The 22,024-nt window shown below is 33.7% G+C and overlaps 2 protein-coding genes and 1 long non-coding RNA gene across 4 annotated transcripts in view; all 3 read left to right on the forward strand.

Annotated features, from left to right (window-relative positions):
* LOC105346772 (uncharacterized) overlaps positions 1-15,369 on the forward strand; it is a 31,245-nt gene extending 15,876 nt beyond the window's left edge. Inside the window, exon 5 of the mRNA XM_011455481.4 lies at positions 14,751-15,369. Coding sequence (XP_011453783.3) covers positions 14,751-14,912 — 162 coding nt within the window. The 3' untranslated portion in view covers positions 14,913-15,369. The remainder of the gene's footprint in view (positions 1-14,750) is intronic.
* On the forward strand, positions 3,767-5,281 carry LOC136276466 (uncharacterized). The gene is made up of 2 exons (XR_010714911.1): positions 3,767-4,398; positions 4,574-5,281. It is a non-coding gene; the product is annotated as an uncharacterized lncRNA (long non-coding RNA).
* A 5,406-nt stretch (positions 15,370-20,775) lies between the features above and the next one.
* The window catches only part of LOC105346783 (cysteine-rich motor neuron 1 protein), a 40,259-nt gene continuing 39,010 nt past the window's right edge, over positions 20,776-22,024 (forward strand). The window contains exon 1 of one of the 2 annotated variants that reach the window (XM_034470532.2): positions 20,776-21,356. In XM_034470532.2, coding sequence (XP_034326423.2) covers positions 21,002-21,356 — 355 coding nt within the window. In that variant the 5' untranslated portion in view covers positions 20,776-21,001. The remainder of the gene's footprint in view (positions 21,357-22,024) is intronic. The other variant, XM_034470531.2, reaches the window with a different exon arrangement.

Genomic DNA, 22,024 nt, shown 5'->3' on the forward strand with positions numbered 1-22,024 from the left:
TCCGAATTAATGCCTCGGGCGACACCTCAAATGTTACTTAAAAGACCGCAGACATGATTTTGTACTCTTGTATTACGGAAGAAATGAAGCAGTTCAGTACATTCTTTGATATTTACTTCCATGTTTTATGTAATATAAAAAGGGGGTCACTTTCGGCGGACTTTTAAATCTTTCCTATCATAAGCATTCTGTCTCGAACGTTCTGTTGCACCCTTTGCCAGATGCACACTGCTACCGATTTCTTTCATAATTCTTTGATATCGTGGCCAAATTTACATGCAAGCTTGTGGTCTCAGGTAGATAGATTCCTTTCCAGATGCTTGACTATCATCGAAAGTTCAAATATCTTCTCACACTTAGATAATTCCCAAAGACCCATGATGTAATAAAAAAAACATTAGGTTTTATATTAACCACATTGTTTTCCTTTGCTCAGAACACTATTCTCCTTTGATAAACCTGTCTCTGATTTAACAGGAAGGGTTATTTTTAAATTGAAGATCTGTCCAAAATAAAATAAGATGTAAAAACAGAGCTTTTATTTTTCTACACTTAGGCCTTATCTACTTTTCTAAATGAATTTTATAGAAGAAAGTGAAATAGTTGCTTTGGGTGAAAATTCAATTGTAAAACAATTTGATTTTTATAAAAATTGATATTTCTTGAAATTTGAAAAAATGTCATGGTGATGTGCTTCTTTTTAAAAAGTTTCAGTTTTGGTCTCTCCATTAATTCTGTAGATTTCTTTGACCTTTGACCCATTTTTCAAAAAAAAATTCTCAAATTTTTTTTCATGAAAGTGGGAGTGGGAAATTTTTGTGTTAAAATTCCTTTCATATAGTTTAACCATTTCCATATCAGGTTTAAATTCAAATGTTAAAAACTTTTCATTAATATTGTTATGCATATAGTGGTTTGTCAATTATGGATGGAATAAATGCCATATATATAGTATCTATTTCATGAAATTGAAAAATCAGTAGATGCAATTTAAATGTCAGTGCAAATTAACCTTTTAACCTTTCAGTGATTAATTGTTTTATCAATAATTATAATATTGAGTACTAACAATTTACAATTTTAAATTATCAAAGGTCAAGGTACATATAGTTCGAATGTGACCTATATTCTTTTGCTGGAAGTTAAATTTAGCATTGCATCTTATTGTTATAATTAAGATTAAGGCTTAAAAACATGACGGGGAATATTTTCCATGGATTCTATCAGCATCTGAAGGCGAATTCTCCATCTCAGTGGGAACATTCCACACATCCATGGAATAGTACAATTATCATTTACTTTCCTGATAATTCCCAACAGGTCACACTGACTCTTCAAATTATCAGGATCCCTGATATAGAATCCTCATTACAGAAACCATTTGCTAATGTTATGCTGGCTGAACTTTTTATTGTTGTTTTATGAGGAACTGTTATGAACAGATAAATGGATGGAATTTTCTGATCAATATGATACAATTATTTGGGAGGAAAACCACTGTAATTTACTTGTAATAAGTACAATTTATGTATTAATTTTGGTTTATTTTCAGACCGATATAGGTCAAGCAATTTGACTTCATTTCACCTGCAGGCAAAATGAACAGTTGCATTTGTGTATTTAATGCAAATCGAGTGATATGTGATAATACTCAACGATTTTTCTTCAGATATTTTTTTCTCACCCAATCTCTCCTTTTGGTATTGGATGACATTGTTCATTTAAATTTTTGTGTACTCCAATCAATCTCAAACAACTCCTTGTGTTAAAAAGTCAGAGCTCAGATTTTGGTAGACATTATGTAATATCAGTATTTGAGATCAGAGAATCTTGCAGTCATTCAACTCGTTGAAATAAGGAAGAAAAAGAGGGGTATTGGAATACATCTTTGGGAAATAAAACCCCCTATAATTTTTGTGTCATAATTACCAAATCAATCAAAGCAGACAAGTCTGCTTGCAAGAGGCCAGGTTCAAATGGAATATTTTATGTCAAGCAATTATCTAACATTTAGGGGAAGGTGTTAGTTTGCAGTCATTTTCCTATAATCTAATATATAATTGAGGCTACAGTGCTGTGTACAAATAAATGTCAATAATTAACATTTTTCTGCTCTTTCATTAGTTGAAAATTGCAAACATTTATCTTTCTGGCTGACGAAACAACATTCTTATCCTCTCTTTCTATATATTATTAAGCTAATATTGGCCAATCACTTGTTGCTGGGAATTCAAGAATGTGAAAGCTGACAAAATGCATTTGATGCATACAGAAAGTAAATATTGTCAAATATTACAATCTGTTGACCTAACATGCAGTGAACAAGGATGTCCCATACATGGACATGATCGGGACATTCCCTATTCATGTTTTATTAGACCACAGATGGGCTAGTTCATCCAATGAACAATGCTTTATTTACTTGGTTGCACAACACAGAGGCATGTTTTGTGAAATAAATTGATGAATGTCATTTCCTTTAAATTAATTGAGAAGGTTGGAGGAAATCAAACAGCTTTTGAAGTATAACCCCCCCCCCCCCCCCCCCCCCCCTTAAAAAATGTTTTAGAATTTCTTTGAAATGCTTGTTTTATTTTTATGGTTTTTTGATTTGATAACTGAATAACAGCAGTAGCACCTGGAGTTTGTTGACCAACAACAACAAGAGAATGGAGACTCCTTATGCGAACAAATGAATGCTTTATCTGACAAATCATTTCAATAGCAACTCGTCATTTCATGAAATCAATTTTTTGACACATCCTTTGTGATAGCATTGTGTACAGAGCTGGAATCTTGCTGATTTTAAGAATGGTAGGCATTTTTATAAGGATAGCTTGACCCTTTCTTGAGAAGTTTGAAGTGGGACAATTTGCCTGGACAGTTTTGTCTTGCTCTCCTCAGTATTGCACCTGCTTGGTCCCCATCGACAAGCTGTCCAGAAAAATGCCAAATCGTAAACAAATTCTGAAATGCAGTGTGGAGCTCAATAACTATTGGTCGGGTTTCAGATATCTTGCACTGCAGTACCTGTGGTTGTAGGGGTATTGAATTTTCGACATATCCCCTCATTTTTGCAATTTTATCTGTAATTGGCCAGCCAAACCTATTATTTCAAATCAGGGAATGTTTTAGCCTGGATGCAATTGATTATTTAAATAGAGGGCTGACACAGCAGGTGACAGTAGTTTAGTTATGAAGATACCCATCATTATGAGAAGAGACAAATTAGGTAAGACTCCATGATGAGTTCATTGGATCCAATTACAAGAGTTATTGCACAAATTCTGTAGAAATGTTCTCAGGTGGATAGAATAGGTGCATACATATCTTATTGGCAGATCTGCTGAGAAATGCAAACTTCATATTAATTTGTCATCCTATAGCCTGGTTTTCTTGTTTGACTTGGGTATCTTACACAAGTGACATTTTTAGCAGCTCTATGGCTGCCATCTCCAGTGTTTCCTCTTGTCGGTTATAGAGCTTTGTGCCTTAAAACCTTTTACAGGTGTGACATGTTAATCTCACTGCAGTAAATTCAGTTATTTCAGCACTTTAGGGGTATTTTACTAGGATTATGCTTTCATTTTTGATGTATTTTCTGCCAAGATAGGTGTTTGGATGTGAAAAGTCAGTGCAAAAGTTTTGAACTTTTCAAATTGACATGTCGTGTTTCATGCAAAAAGCATTCTCTCATTTTTTATTGAGAATGACAGTTTTTCAATCTTTTTAGAAACTACAGTAAAAGATTACAATGTCTTTCGGTACATTACTTTTTAGCTCACCGAGACGAAGTCAAGGAGAGCTTATGCTATACCCTCGGCGTCGGCGGTGGCGTCGGCGTCGGCGTCCGGACCTGGTTAAAGTTTTTGTTGCAGGTCCTGTATCTAAGCTATTACTTGTCCTATCTTCACCAAACTTGCATGGATGATGCATCTGGACCTACCTATGGACTTGAAAGACTTGGATGCTGAATCTGGGTCCTAAATTTCAGATGCTGGAGGAGGTTAAGGTTGTTGGACCAGGTTAAAGTTTTTGTTGCAGGTGCCCTTTGATAGCAGTATCTTAGTTACTGCTGGTCTGTACTTCACCAAACTTGCATGGATGGTGTGCCTTATGATACTGATGCACCAGACAGGCTTGAGTGCTGAATCTGAGCTATAGGTTTCGGATGCTGGAGGAGGTTAAGGTTTTTGGAGCAGGTTAAAGTTTTTGTTGCGGGTACCCATTGATAGCAATATCTAAGTTACTACTGGTCCTAACTTCACCAAACTTGTATGGATGATGCGTCTTATGATACTGATGCACCTGACAAGCTTGAATGCTGAATCTGAGCAATAGGTTTCGGATGCTGGAAGAGGTTAAGGTTTTTAGAGCTGGTTAAAGTTTTTGTTGCAGGTGCCCTCTGATGATTAATCTTAGTTACTACTGGTCCTAACTTCACCAAACTTGTATGGATGGTGCGTCTTATGATACTGATGCAACTGACAAGCTTGAATGCTGAATCTGAGCAATAAGTTTCAGATGCTGGAAGAGGTTAAGGTTTTTAGAGCTGGTTAAGTTTTTGTTGCAGGTGCCCTCTGATGATTATATCTTAGTTACTACTGGTCCTAACTTCACCAAACTTGTATGGATGGTGCTTCTTATGATACTGATGCACCTGACAAGCTTGAATGCTGAATCTGAGCAATAGGTTTCGGATGCTGGAGGAGCTTAAGGTTTTAAGAGCTGGTTAGATAAAGTTTTTGAAACAGGTGCCCTCTGATGATGATATCTTAGTTATTACTTGTCCTTACTTCACCAGACTTCCATGGATGGTGTGTCTTATGATACTGATGCACTTGACAGGCTTGAATGCATAGTCTGGTTTCGGATGATGGATAAAGTTAAGTTTTTAGGAACAGGTCACATGTTTAATAGATGATAGTACTATTTCAAACTTGCATAGTTGATTTAACTGTAATATGAATGAATCGCAGAGGTAGCTTCAGATGCAGAGCTTGATCTCCATTATCAAGGATGCTAAAAAATAAATCTTAGTTATTACTGGTCCTAACTTCACCAAACTTGAATGGATGGTGTGTCTTATGATACAGATGCACCTGACAGGCATGGATGCTGAATCTGAGCCATAGGTTGCGGATGCTGGAGGAAGTTAAGGTTTTAATTGCTAGTGCCCTCTGATGATGATATCTTAGTTATTACTGGTCCAAACTTCACCAAAATTGCATGGATGATGCGTCTTATGATACAAATGCACCTGATGGGCTTGAATGCTGAATCTGAGCCATAGGTTTCGGATGCTGGATGAGGTTTAGTTTTTTGGAACAGGTCACATGTTTTATAGATGATAGCTTGCATAGTTGATTTAACTTTATTATAAATTAAATGCATAGGTTGCTTCAGAAGCAGAGCCTGATCTCCATTATCAAGGATGCTAAAGAAATCTCCTACCTCACTCAAACCAGCTCGATAGATAGATGTGTTTGTTGATAAATGATATAACATGATTCCTATGATAAAGTATTGTATGATATGAAACAATATTGTTTGATATGATACAATATGATATCATATGTTATATTATAAAAAGTTATACAATACGATATGATATTGTATCAATTTTTTTGATATTTTATGATATGATTATGTATCATGATATTGTTATGTATAGTATTGTATATTATGATACAATATTGTATAATATTATATTGTATTTTAATTTATTATTTTATCACATGATACAATTACATAAGATATTGCAAAATATTATATTGTATCCTATGATACAATATTGTATATTCTATAATATTGTATCATACAATATTGTATAATATGATATTGGTTTCAGTAATATAGAATTATATCACATGAAATTGTATTATATGATATTGTAATATTATATAATATTGTATCATACGATATTGTGTGATATGATATTGGTTTATATGATATATTATCATATCACATGAAATTGTATTATATGATATTGTAATATATTTTATTGTGTCATATGATGCAATATGTATAATATAATAATGTATTTTATAATATTTTACCATATCACATAATATTGTATCATTTGATAAGATACAATGTTGGAATCAAATTATATTGTATTATATATACAATATCATTCTATATTATACAATATAATATCATGTTTCAGTGTTATGATGTATTATGTAATATGATATTTTAATATGATACTATATTGTATTATATTTTATGATATTGTATTATGTGATCAAATACAATAAGGTATAACACAATACAATGTCATATCATACGTTACAATATCAAATCTCATTATTGTTTATTACGGTATTTTATTTATGATATGATATATATTATATTAGAAATATGACATGATGCAATATTTAATTTTATATCATTGTATTGATTAACATATGAACATATGATTATCATAAAAAAAAATTTCAGATGATATACGATATTTTGTCAAAACAGAATCCATGAATATCCAAGATCATAAAGTATGATTTTCATATAAAATGATAAAGGTGGTCTTATGAAGGTGATGTCTCATAAGGGTGATGCTCCGTCTCGGTGAGCTTAGTAATCTATGATTACCTATGTTTTGTGTTTGATAAACCTTTGTGCCAGATTATGTTTTCTTTGCTTTCCTCTGTAGCAGTTTTGAATACCAGAATTCCTGTTAAAGTTTTAACCTTCATTGCATAGATTTTGAAATAGTAGTATTATAAGTATTTTAGGTTTGAAATGTATATTAATGTTTGGTATGAAATTGATATTACATGTTGGTATGAGATATATATTATAAAGTACTTGTGTATTTACATATATTAAATGTAAATACTTTATCAATTATAAATCAAGGTCATGCAAGAACACATTTAAAGGAAATAATGAAGAAAAAAAATCTTTTGCAAGTTATGTTTTACTTCAAAATATAACTTTTAGTTTCCTTCATTTCTATTAATGAAAATGTTACTTATGAAGTGTAGCCTGATAAAGGGTTAACATTTTGATGTCTTTCTAAAAGCCATGGGTCACATAGGTAACAATTGGCCTTGCATGGAAGTAGATAAAGATTACATTATTGAAATGTGGTTAAAATTTGCCTTTGTTCGATTATTTTAAGGCTTGAAATATGCTCCCATAGCCTATTTTGAGATCCATCAATCTGGCTGTAGCAACATTTATATAAGAACAACGGAGAGCACACTTTGACAACAAACTTTTTGGCTCTTCCTTCGTGTACAGGTACCTTTCTCAATTTTAATACAGTACATGAATAATTTTATATATAGAGACTCAAAGACAGGTATTTAGACCCAAAACAGTGATCAGAATGCATCTTTTATGGATCATGTAAAAAATATATAAAGGTATAGGGATAATTACAGAAAAAATGAAATTATATATACTTTGTAATTTATTTTTCAATTTTAAATATTTTATGTTCTCAATTATTTTGTTTAAACTAAATTAAAAGGAATCTAAAAACTAAGGGTACCGTAAACAGCTATGAAAATATGTCTTACCAGTGATGCTTTAATTTCTAAGTATTTTTTTGTATAATCACTATAATCACAAAATTAGTACTAGAGAACTAGTGACAAGTTGCAACAAACATCCAACAAGGTTGTCAAAAATTTCTTTTGTTCCACATAACATTTATTCTAATTAACAGTTAACAGACAAATGTGTTTTTTGGTACTTATTTTGTGATTATAATAAAATACCCAGAAATTAATCTATGGAAATCATATTTTCAATAATTTTGTGATTAGATTTTAAAATGTCAACTGTATATTGATTTGTACAAGGTTAAAGTTTGTTAGCTAGACCACCACACATTATCGATAGTCTGATGCGGGAAGACAATGTTATCATTTTGTTTTTGGTATCAAATTATTTAATGTTATTGTGAACAAATTCTTAATTTTAAAACATTAACAATTAAAAAATTAAATCAAAAGCAAAATGACAGCGATCATCTTTATTGCTATGTCACCCAGCATACCAGGACCCTTGTTAAGGTTACAGTATGTGACCTAGCCAACAAACTCTTGTAACACACATATAGTCAAATATCTACAATGTAGATGATTTATATTGTTTAATTAAAATAGTTGACATATAACAATCAATGCAAATTGTTATACCCTTATAAACATTCTTCTGTATATGCATGTATAATTCATACAAAAAGTGCAACAAAACAAATGTAAATTTAACTCATATAACAAATTTATTATTGACCGGTCTGCTATTTTAGCATAAAGAGTCAAAATATTTTTGTATCCATATCAGCGTTATGGAAATAGCCATGGCGCTGTGCGACATGAATGGCTGATTGCAACTTGTCTAATGAAATTATTCGTGCAACTGTTGTGAAGGGTATGACAAATCGGTATGATTATGGGACCTTCAGACAGAAATTGTTGTCCTCGGCCTTTGGGCTTGGGCAACATTTGTGTCCACAATTCCAACGTATCATATGTTGCCTTCATACCAAGTCAATACTTTAACTTATCATATTATAATTATGATATAAATTAACTTATAAAGTTATACTATATAATAATCATTAGCAAGAGCAGACATTTTAGTCGGTCAGCTGTATATGCACTCCAGTGATTAAAACAAACCATGAACAATGGTATAGCGAGGACAGTTCAAACATCTATTGCTATGTCACCCAGCATAGGACCCTCCTAAATGTTATGTGGCCTAGCCAACAAACTATGACCTTGTACAAAACGAAATATAGTTGACATTCTAATAGGTCTTTTCAAGATGTTTTTTTTCCTCCCCTCAGTAACTTCAAACTTAATGGACTCAACATCATTTGAATTAATGAAGACACACCATACAATAGTAATTAGTACACTTTGACAGAGACCTTTAAGGTTAAAGTCCATGTAAATTTGATCTTCAATGATAACGTAGTCCTTTTATCTGTCTGTAAAAAAAACATTTGTTTCACCTTAAGTTCAAAGTACATAATCATACAACGTGAGAATTGTATATAAATTTTTGTACCTTTTATTTTACTTGAAATATACCTCAACATATTAAGTGTACAAGATAAATTTATGAGCATATAAGGTGACAGACCCCACTTAGGCTTCATTGAAATTACGTTTAGTGTCCTGTTTCTCAGCTGATACATCTGGCATAGTTCTGAGAGGGTATATGTATTAATTCTGTTGTCTTCATGAATGTTCTAACTTTTGCTGAATTGTGTAATTATGGTATAAATATATTCATTATGTTGATTTCCAGTTGTGAAGGAAATGAGATGAGTTACTGGGTTACATTTCAGAGAAAAACCCAGAAGTCATTAATTTCAAACAATAAATGAAACAGACATTTTGTGGTTTTGTTGGTTACAGTTGTGGATATCGTCTGCAGATGTCTTCTGCTGGTGTCAATTTCGTTTGCAAACTTTATCCTCTTTTTTTCACACCACAAAGGGCTATATAGGCAAGCTTATGACTTGCAGAATCTGTATTTTTGTTTTGAATTGCACAATTGCATCCAATAAATCATTCCATTTCAAAAGAAAGGGTGGGCTCAATTTATCATTGAAGAAATGATGAGTGCTTCCACGAAAATTTGGTGGGCTGGCTCATTTGATTTCTGAATTTTTTAATGAAGATTTGCTTAAGGTTTATAATTGTGAATGTGATGACACAAGGTTGTAAAACCTAACAGCAATGACAGGTTGATTACTCTGCCATTGCTGCCAATGAAATTCTTAAATATATATCTTAGTGAATTCAGATGCTTTTTACCATTTCTGAAACATTGTCTGATTCCATTTGCGTTCCAATGATACTGTAACATTATAACCTTGAGAAAATAGCCATCAATAAGTAGGGCTTGTGAGACAATGCTTCCGTGAAGAAGACTTTATCTTGAAAAAATAATTATTTATATGAAAATAAAGATGAATTCATGTTTTAATTTCTCAACATATTCTTTATTACTACTATCAATTTATAATACATTTGTGTATGAAAAGTACATTGTATTAACTATTTTGTTAAATGTTATATGTATCTTGTGTTTAAGCTGTTCATGCATATTTGTTGAAATGGTTTTGAAGGATCATGCATATAACTATTAAAGTCATTAAATTTTAAAGATCAAGACAATTTAGATACGTTTTAAAGATATGTTTGCATTTATGTTGTAACAATTTTTTGTTAAACAAAGAAAGTTACAGAATTCCGTGCAAGAATAGAAACTGACAAGTTGGACATGGAATTAAATGAAATTCTTCTTTTTGGCATTGAAGCTTCATTCTGTTATTAACTGTGAAAGCCCAACTACATGTATTGGGGTTAGGTGATAAGAAACAGGGTCACTAATGATTAAGGGAGAGTGTGTATAGTAGTAAATCTTGTAATTGAGGTTGCAAATCCATTCATTGATAACTTTCTTCAACTTTTCATTCTGTAGAACTATCTGCAGTACGTTTTGCACAGATCGATAAGGCTTTTATCTTTGTGCAGAACATAATCGAAATTTCATACAAACACCAAATTTCATTATAAATTGTTGGCGATTGCATTGGCCATGATTTTTCATTGTCACTGGTCGATAAGGCCAAATCTAGGTAATGAGAGTTTGATTACAAATGCACACCTGAGCAAACTGATATCTTGGGCAAATGTTAGTACCGCTGAAATTTTAACAAACACAATACACATTTATCACAATGCCGTTTTGCTTATCGGACTTGATCAATTACACGAGATTGGTTTGCACGCTTGTTTACCCTCCTGATACCGAAATCAAACAAGGAAAGCTCGAAAACATGCTTCACCCTGAAATAAAAACATATTGCTATAGCAAGTTTCTTCGGAAAAACCTTTTATGTTTGTATATTGTGTAAATATCTTGCTGATTTTAATATGCATGATGTTGATTCAGCACAAGGTTGTACTGTTGGTTCTAACATCTAAAATAAACTAACATTTGTCTTCAGATTCCGTGTAGGTGTGATGATGTAAATGGGGTAAATCAGATCAAATGTTTCTGTTTATTCCTGTACATCTGTGTACCTTCTGTGCTTGGCAAACCTAAATTTGTGTTATGCAAATTTTAATCATCTTGTTGATAAGATCATTTTTTTGAAATTGGGCATTCTCTACTAATAGCACAGGTGTGAAATCTAGATGTAAAATCTGTCCTCCGGGAATTTCCTGTGATATTTTCAGTTGTATTTCAGTCCAGTCAAGTACACTTTTGGCATCTGCTGGCTAATCTACGAAATATTGGGAGGAGTAATTGTAGCAAATTTATATGGAATAAGAGAAGCAGATTGAATTATTATGATATTGCCTTTGAGGACTTCACACTGTGTGAACTACACCCTGATTGATAGAAGGAAAAATTGTCCTCTGCATGGTTGTAATTTCTGCCCCTGGAAATTTGATGTTTCATGCAGCATATTTTCTCAATTGCACTACATTTTCATAAATACCTTTCCTCTGAAGTAACAACAATACACATTTTTTTTTATATCATGTGAATGATCAAGATCATGCCCCAGAGGGTCAAGTTAATTAAAAGTAGATTTAAAGGGGGGAAATTTATCTGAAAAATTTTCTGAATGGGGATATTGTTGACACTCTCAGTATGGGGGAGAGGCGGCTCTTCATCTGTGTGCAGTGGGGGCTGTTTACCTTGAGAGACCCACTTGTGCCCCTGTGTCGCCTGACCTTGTGGTGAGGAAGTCAACTCAGTGAAACACTGAAATAGTGACAATGCCAATCTGATAGGGGCAGATAACTCCTGTGATAAGGGATCTCCCCCCAGGAGAGATCTTGACAGATTTTATCACTTTGGCAATTGTGTGTAAACAGAATTCAAGTAAATCAACAAGATTATGTAAATGAAGTTCACAAGTTTGCCTTGATATTTTTGTGTATTCTTGCTGGACAGGTTCAAAATGTGCCACTCAAGACTATCAGCTGAATGAGATTTAAAGGTCTTCATTTGTAAAGTACTAAGCTGCTTTTTTAGAAATGTAACCATTTAGTGACAGAATCTGCTTGTTGTTAATTAATGATTTACTATTGGTTTAAGAAAAGAAGAGTTTGGAATGCAAAAAGAATGATTTAAAATGTAAGAAATACCTGTAAATTTTTTTCAAAGGTAGATTTCCCTAAAACTCCCTGGCTTATGAGTCAAAATATCTTACTCAGTTTAATGTGATTCATTGTAAACACATTTAATTGTATTTTTCATGAGTAAGATAAAAAATAGAGTCCAAAAATAAGTTGTTATATGTAGATTTGTAGAATTTCAAAATTTGGCCATGAACTTTAAAATTTAACGACCTTAATATTTCCATGTTACTTTAGCATTTGTGGGAAAAATAAAATTGCTTTCAGGAACTTTCCAGCAAAGTGTAGAGAAATTGAATATGATAAAAACTGTCTTTGGCATTTGAAATGAAACCTGCCTTGACCTTAACACTGAAAGATTTAGAACAGCAATTTGATATTGCAATTCTGCTACAAAAGTTTCACTTCTGCCAGAATGTCTCAGAACAATCCTGAGAAATAAATGGAATCATAATGGGATTGAGATTGTAGCTAAAGGATATATAAAACTGCAGACACTTTTTTTTTTCAGACACCCAAATAGTTTGCTTGCAATAAATCACACTATGATTTTTATTATCTGGTTGATTGTGGTTCATTGCAAGTGTAGATATTTCCTGTTGCAACTTAAGTTTTATTGTAGGCTTATAAAATATTGCTTCTATCAGTCTGAATTACACCTATTAGTGTTATCAAGATTTTAGAGGATAACGAGAAAGACTGTGTTTTTACATTGGATCACTGGCATATAACTATGAGGTGTTGTTTTCTTCATTGTACCCCAAAACTATATACATGGTATTTCACAATAATAATGGATTCTGGGGAAGAAAATTGTCACAGAATATCTGTTTGGGATCTTAAAGGATTAACAACTAATCCACAGCAGTCATTAAAATGTCTTGTGTTGCACAAAAGGTGGAATTGTTGAATGCTCAATGAGGAGAAGTTAATTTGCTTATTGTTGAAAAAAGAAATTCTTGAGTTAGAATTAATGGGTAAGTAGACCACACAGGACTCCCCATCACTGCAGTCTGTGGTGTATCGATTTTATACAAAACCGCAGCTTTCTCCTTTTTTCGTATTCCTTTTTCAGCATGATAATGACTCTGCAATATTTCTTTATACTCCGTACCATCTAAAGCATTTGAACAAATGAGGTGAGGAGTGTACCAAACTGTTTAACCCCACAACCATCTACAATGCTGACAAAACTATTTCATTTTAGGGGGGAAACAATGAAACAATCACACAGAACAGTTGGAAAAACATTTGTTTTCTAAAAAAAAATTACAACCCAGAACCATCAACTTTAATTCATCATCATTACAGAATTGAAAATAAAAGTAAAAAGATTTAATATGAATGTTTGCATTGAAGTCTGTTCCTCTAATATCATGTAAATACCATGTAAATAGATTTGTGATGCAGCATTTATGTACACATGGAAAGTACCATTGTACCTTTTTAAGGTCTGGTAATAGTGTATTAAATACCTTGCACTTGTAAATCTTTTAAACCTATTTCTCTTCTCAGCTTTTAAAATGTCATTTAGGGAGGTTAATAAACTTTATTTTGATGGGACCCTTGTTGCATTATCATTCTATAATGGGGTTAAATCTTCCTCTTCCACTTAAACTGTCCCCTGCAATGATTTAGTGGTAAATGTTCATTCTACACCAGCTATTATTTTGTCATCATGTAATTTGTTTCTCTCTGGTGTTCTTATGTATCCCATTGCCGTCTTGCTGTTAAACTACCTTCTGTTTGTATTTTGAACACATGGGAGTTGCAAATTTAGCTCATTGTGTAAATAAAAACCATCTCCCTGGCATGACCAAAAATAGCTGACATACAACATGAATATGTATGACAATACATGACATGCAATTATTCCAGTGAAGAGTACATGGGAACTGATTCTCTTGAACTATGTGGTCTAGGCTCTGAGAAGCAATCTGTCATGCTGTACATGGAGACATGGTCTATTGATGCCACTTTTAATACTCCCAGTCAGTTTTCATGGCATACATGTATTTGTGGACCTTTTCAAATATTAAAAAAAAAATAAGTGATCCTTTTTAATATTGTACACTTTTTTAAATAACAACAAAAATCAATATTTTTGAGGGGGGTGAGGGGCATGGTTGAATTTAAAGGAAAAATGCATTAATGCCCAAAGGAAAATAGATGAAATGTTGTTACCACATTACCAGCAGAATTTTTTTTAATTTTAAGCAAGCTGAAACATTGTGCTTCTCCTTCTATTCTGTGTCATTAGTTAATATATACAACTTGTAAAGAAACAATGTGCTTCTTATTATACAGTCTGTCTGCAATTTTGATTGTTGTTGCTTTGAGTTCAAATTCAATGTTTACAAAAAATTATAACAACACAAAGCTCTCAAAGTCTGTTTCAAATCCATGGCATCTGGAAATCAACATTATTTTTTCACCTTTGAAATAAGTTTCTTTGAATAAATATGTTTGTTACCAAAATATCTTATGAACAGACCAACTAAGAAACACAAAGAAAGGATGTTCTCAACTTTCGTGGCTCTATTTTATTGGCAAGCATACTTAGTCCTCGAAATTTTGCATATTGCGTTTTCTGTTAAACTTGTGTCTGTTGTTCTGCAGATTCCCCAGGTGAACAGTGCAGCTTTGGTGGTGGCCTATGAGAATGGAGACCCTGCCCATATTCACTTCCTGGATGCCGCCAAATGCCAGTACTACTGGAAGAAATGGTTAGACAAGTTGCACCAATACTGGTTGTTGAAAAGCAGTGGTGCAGCATCCTGAAGAAATAGCAAACAAGAAATGGCTGCATATACTTTGCCTGTGTGTAGTAGTTATATTACAAGGGGGAAAACCAAGCTTTGTCATGTTAACTAAATGCAAAAAGTTTGAGATTGAATTTTGAATTTCACCCCCCCCCCCCCAAAAAAAAAAAAAATATTAAGAGGCAGTTTCAACCATTAAGCATTGCAATGCCTGTATGATGTCTCATACATGTGACATATTGCAAGAGGCTAATGAAAATGGGGGAACATTTTTAAAAAATAAAAAAAGAATGCATTGCAAGTCAGTATATTGCAAAAATGCTTGAAAAAAAAGAAAAAAGGCAAAATAACAAATAAAATATGGAAATGTGAGAAAACCTTTGGTTATCATGTTTTCTGGACACTTACCTGCACAACACTGTATTTGTTAACTGAAACTGACACAGTTGTACATGTTGAGAGAGAAATAAAAAATTAATCTAATAAACCTTGGCTGTTTTTGTATGGTATTTAAATAAGGATTTAAAATACAGGCAGTTGTGATTTTGGTTTGAACTTCCAAAGTTTCCAGACATGAAGTGTATAATGTTGGCATTTCGACTGAGTGAGTTCTAAACTTTACTTTTCATTTGTTTCACTCTATCTCTTCAGTATGGTTTTTTATAAGACATGTTTGCTTCATTAATGGAAGACAGATTTAATGGATAGTTACCTGACTTAACCCAGAAATAAAGCATTCAACATTGAAGGTGTGCAGATGAGGCCTGGCATTGTTTATGCTCATTATTACATAAAGTGGAAATGCTTGTTATGCATTCTTTTCTGGTAATGACTCGCTGTTCTTGCACATGGAAGTGTCTTGACTTCTGCTGTTAACTTAGCCGTCAGCAAACCAATACATATTGGATTTTGCAAACCATTCATCATAGAAAAGTTGTTTTGACCTGTAAAAATTACCTTTGCACATTTGAGTGTTCTGATGTCATTTGAATTGATGTGGCATCGTGTTGTTTGAAAATAGAAATTCGTATTTTATGATAGAATACAATATCTTTCCATTTATTTTTTTTTTATTGAAATGAGGAATTTGAAAATGTTCAGTTTGTTTACTTGTTCCACTTCTGAAAGTACAGATACAAAGCACTAATGACGTCATCATATGACATGTAATGTCTGATAAATGTTTCAGGGAAAGAAGAACTAGACCAGACTTTGTAATTAAAAAGAATAATTAATTAAGGGCATGAGAAGAGATTTCACTGCTTTACGGGATTTTGACGTTGTGTGGTTTAAGCTCGAAATTTCTCCTCTCTTGATTCGCCCCATTTCCAAAATGGTGAAACGAAAACTTTATGACACTTTTAATCCTTTGTTTTTCAAATGCTAATGGACTTTTTAAAAAACAATCTTGATTCCTGACATTGTACTTTAAAAGTGTGCAAAATATCATTATCCGGGAGATAGCGAAAAAGAGACTGCATTTTTTCACTACAGTGTCCATGCGATGGTGTATAGGGATTATGGTTTCAAGTCACGGATGGACTCTATCGTTCCGGATATCAAATTAAGCCTCAATTAGCAATAATTTTATGTCGTTTTCATTGCTTATTCCACAAGCGTAAAGTCATAAAAGTCAAATCACGTATGCCTCGAAGCCAGGGGATGCGAATTTGTGCATATGTAAGCAATAGGGCCACCCAGTAAAAGCAAGATTAATATAAGCTATAAGAGTTGCTAATTGACCTAAGAGTCCGTAGGAGTATTAGAGAAAATCCAACGCCACTGAGTGAATTCCTTTCCCTAATCTATCGTACGTTTGCGCTGTTTCGAATTCCTGCAAGATCATGATCGATTTCAATCTGCAAAACGATTTCAAATATTTAAAGCAGATGTCCCTTTGCTCGAGGAAACTTTGTCAGCTTTGCCTTTATGTCAAAGATTACGACACGTTATATCTTTAATTCTACAGTGTCTTATGAGAAAAATGTTATTAAACCCTACGTCGGATTTTTTGGTCGTTGAATGTGCTAACAAGAAGCCAGATTTGGAAGGAATTGGACAAAAAGATGACTATCGCGGTATTACATGTCAATAAGCCTATTCTGACGATTTGCAGGGGATAAGAACATGATTAAAGGCAAACATCTTGTCTGATTGTGTTGCGTGCAATTAGCATTCAATCTGGTTTTGTGAAGAGATAACGGTATTTGTCACCGAGTTTAAGAGGTGGTGATCAGTTTTGTAGAGAATGCTTCACGAAATACAACACTGTTAATCTTCCTTGGCAGGGTTTTTGTGCATTAACATGAAGCGTTTTGCACTTTCGCACAATTGCCGTTGAATTCTGCAATCAGTCCTAGAGAGTCATGCACGTTAATAATGGAATGAGATATCCACATTAAATTTCAGATTTATTAGTTTCCAGACCCAACAAAGGCATTTTGTAATCTTGACATATTCAATTTGCAATAATAATTTGCGCTTACTATTCTCCGCAAGGTATAAGAATGGGTATTTTCTTTACAACAATCTATTATAGTTTAAGAATTAAACAGACTGAATTCGCGAATTAAACTGACTGTATTCGCGGTTTTTCATGGATGATGTTTTTTAAAAGAAATAAACATTTATTCTGTAAAGAAAAATTTCTTATATATATTTGCTTTAAAATATGAGTATTTTCCTACATCTTTATATAGAGCTCTCCTTTTTAATGAGATCAATATCGTCTAAAAATGGCCACGACCATCGATCCCTCTTAAATACCTTTCTTCTGTTTTTGTATTGTTTCGAGTGTCACGCGACTTGATTTGAACTCGCGACCTTACCCGCAAGGACAACTTTATGCATTGTAAAAACCAGCGCCAGTCACATGGATTTGCATGTACTACAAAGGACATCAGTTGCGCCCTTCTCGTGTAATGCAGAAGGAAAACTTTGAAACATTGAACTTCATGCTAAGGTTTTCAAAAGGTGAAACAATCAAAAAAATTGTGTGTTCTTCCTTTGTATTGATTGTCCTCTATAAGAAAATTAAAGCAAAAGATGTCCCGATTGCTTTGACAAACTGAAGGTTATGTATTTAAGATATTTTCAAGAATTGTGTCTGATGTGATAAAAGTAAGAGCAAAAAACATTTCTGAATTCGCAGTACATTCGCCTCATTGCTTTTGGCAATAGTGTTGAAATGAGAAATTTTCTTGAATCTAATAACTTACATAAATTTCATAATAATAATAATAAAACTAATATTTATTGATAAAAACAAAAAAACATAATAATATTATGTATAAACGCATCTATATAGATAACTACTTCTATGGTCGTTCGAGATTGTACTTTTTGGATTTGGTACTATAGTGAAGTAACATGAAATAGGCAATGCTGTTATAAACTAAATGCAATATCTATACTTTATCAAACGGATGATAATCGAAATGTCGATTAGTAACTATAAAAATTGATTTGATCGATTCGTCATTATATCATTAATTTCTTAAGGGTCTTCCGGTCCTGACTTTCGTTATTTGTGATCTTTAGACACCGTAGGTACTCGTTCCTTCCTTTAAAAACTTTTTCGTGAAAGAACTACAGCAAGAAGTGCTAGAACGTGAAAATCCGAGAGGAAAATTGGAAGACTTTGTCACTTTACGTTCGTATATTTCAACCAATATATCACCGTTTGGACCAATGGTTTAGAGCATCCTATAATATCATGCCTATCTCGGCAGGATTGAACCCTCATCATGCCCCCGCGTGATACATCACACATCGCTGCTCTGCGTCCTTTACCGCCTACATTGGTGATGATTTGTTATTATAGTAAAAATCTCAATTACCAATTAATGCATATATTGCATGACTGTTTTATTTAATTTTTCCTTGTGTGCATTTATTTCATTCATATTTTTTGTTGAATGCCTGCTTTTCTTAACTGTTGATCTGATTATGCATCCACCGCATGTAAATGCACTGTTTGAAGTTGCGCTTTATATTTCCCATTTGAAATGAATCAAGGAAAATGCATGTTTTTGACTGATTTTGATTGAACTATCAGTTCAGGTTTCATATATGTAATTATACTGCCATTGAGTGCGTGCAAATAACTGAGACAAATTGATGAAAAAAATATATCAACTCTCTTTCAGAACACCGCTGGATGTTTTTAAAAATGTTGAATTCGAGAGGGGGAGCAAATTCACTCTCATCTTTTTTTTTTATATTTATGTATATTGTACCACCAATTCAAACAAATTATTTGCTTGCATATCTTCTGTGAAAATGCTTGCACGTTGAGATTGACATTAAAATCATTATTGTTATATTGTTTTATTTCATCACGATCGAACCAACTGATCACTTTGGCGAACATGTGTTTTGTAAACGTACACCTGGTCTAAAGCTTTTAAAATAACTTGAAGATTTGCTTTTAGATGAACTACATATATAAATTCAATTAAACAAATGACGGTACGTCAAACCAATTTCCGCTATTATTTTAAAAAAAATTCTCTCATCTTTACTAATTTTTTTTTTGGTGAGGAATGTCGGGTGAAGGGGGGGGGGGGGGTAATCTTTAAAAAAAAAAATGAAATTATGAAACTAGTCATAGTTAAAATCTAAACTGTTGTACCTGACACTAAGATAAAATACCTATACTTGTTGTTAGTTGATATTTACCTTGATTCACCCTGCACATGGTACTTGACCAATTTGAACTTACAAGATAACTTCGGATGCAAAATCCCACTCATAATCAGGGAGGATGGGATGGGATAAATGAATTGCGTGGACTAACTACTTTTCTATCGAACGGAATCAATTACATTTACACTTTTCATCATTTATTATCTTGAAAGGATGAGATAAATATGTTACTCCTGTTCCTTGTATATCGATAAATTCAACCAACCCACAGCCGAATTATTTTATCGCACAAAATATTTTGAGAGTGGAAAAACGTCGTGCATGTTCAAATGGTTTGTACTCAAGCCCCCCCCCCCCCTCTCTCTCTCTCTCTCTCTCTCTCTCTCTCTCTCTCTCTCATAAAAGAGGAGGTCGTACTTTTTGACAAAGAATTTACATAAATCCCTGTAGATATAGATCGTTATCGCGCCCCGTACTCTTACTTTCCCCTTTTCGTTAATTGCTCTAACGTGATTCATAAACTGTGCAGGTGGGTATAAATCTTTTAAAGAGTCCGTTAAAGAAAAGTTGAAATAAATTGTTGTTAACAGCAAATGTAAATATAATCCATTTGTGTGGAGTTTCGCAATAATAAAAAGAATATGCGTATATTTTTCTGTCTGACATGTATTTTTTCCCTGGTTTCTCCATCATTGCTATAATTTGGGTGTAGCCAGTTTACTGTAAAATGCATGTCAGTTTCTAAACATGTATCGACACGAATTGCGTCTCTCACTGAGTAAGTTTGAATTGTGTTGGCAGCAAAGTCATGTTTATCTATACATCAGAAAACTAGCTTTATTTTTGAAATGCATGCATGCTTTATTTCAGAATATACGTAGAAGCGACCAGTCTCTCTCTCTCTCTCTCTCTCTCTCTCTCTCTCTCTCTCTCTCTCTCTCTCTCTGAGTAAAACTGGTACAAACTCATTAAAATCATCACCTCTTTATACATGTTTTACAATTGCATTATAAAACCATTATTTGATATTACTGACAATTGAATCTTATTTAAATGACCATAATAGTAAATTTTCCGAGTGAAGTCACAGCTTACTCATTCGCGAAATTTTATGAATGAAAAAAGTTTCATGAATGAGTAACTACGCACATCAAAAGCAGAGTCTCTCGATCGCTGATTGGTCGGCAACATTACCTTGATTTGCACCTGTTGCAGGTAACTCCGCCTACTGGCGTTGCTTGGGCCGATTTGGCGGAAGTCAACACATGATAACTGTGAGCAGACGGTATTTTGTTTTGGTGGTAGGAGGACTCGAATTCATTTTGTAATGTTAAATGACGACAAAATGACCATCTTGCTTTATAACGTGGATCGGTTATTTTTTGTGTTGTCGGCCGGATAGAGGAAGTAAGGTGGAGAAGAATTTCTCTCTAATTTACGTTTTCTAAATGAAGAGTCGGGATGCGCTCTTCGCTGCTAAGGGGTACTGGTGACTGTCGTCTGCTTTGGGATGGAATTGTGAAACACGTGCTGTTGCTTTCTCTTTTTCTTTTTGGGATGTGCCTAGATCATGCAGGCGTCAACGCGTTTCTCTGTCCCTCATCGTGTGACAAAAGCGCGTGCCCCGAACCCACAGGGTGTTCCCGGGGTAAGACGCTGGACGTCTGTGGATGCTGTGAAGTCTGTGGGCTGGACGTTAACGCGACTTGTGGGGGGCCGTTTGGAGTCCACGGTAGATGTGGAGAGGGCTTAGAATGTGCCCTGTCCTCCGAGGTGGGGGGACGTATCCGAGGAAGCGCCATCGGGATATGTCGAGGTAAGTCGGCTGGCGGCTTATTGACTCTGTGTTCCGCAAATTGATTAAAATATATGTCGTTTACTTTGGGATCTTTAAAACGTTAACTCTGATAAACTTTGTCGTATAAAAAAGGGTTAACGACCACGATCTAGTTTACCTTTTATATGGAAGAGAAAAATCCTTATCTCGAACGGGAAAGCACTACTTTTATTTTCTTTTACCTTTAACCTACACCCCCCCCCCTCCCTCTTTCTAAATGGCCACTCTAACAAGGACTCTTGATTCTTGTAATTTTTATATACCTAGGCTTAGAACTAGATGTCAAGTTTCTTTTTGTTTTTCTGATATCTAGCAAATGGAGATGATCTTGGTACATGTAGATGAATAGCAATGGTTGGAATGCCAAGAGTCTTATATTCTATTGCACATAGGGTAGTGAAATGCATCTGTTTGCTTTATGTGCAGCAGGAACAATGCATGTTATCTACGTATATTGTTCATGAGTTAAACATGGAACACAGTACACACGTTGATAAAACACACATGAAGCAGAAATGTCTCATAGTTCAAGTTCATTGTGATAATAAATTGTGTATTGTCATTCATATGCACACACAGGCACAACCATGGATACTTATTAATTATATAAATATGAAACATATATCTTTATCAGGGTTTAATTTTAA

Source organism: Magallana gigas, chromosome 6 (assembly GCF_963853765.1).
Source record: "Magallana gigas chromosome 6, xbMagGiga1.1, whole genome shotgun sequence".
Taxonomy (NCBI): Eukaryota; Metazoa; Mollusca; class Bivalvia; order Ostreida; family Ostreidae; genus Magallana; species Magallana gigas.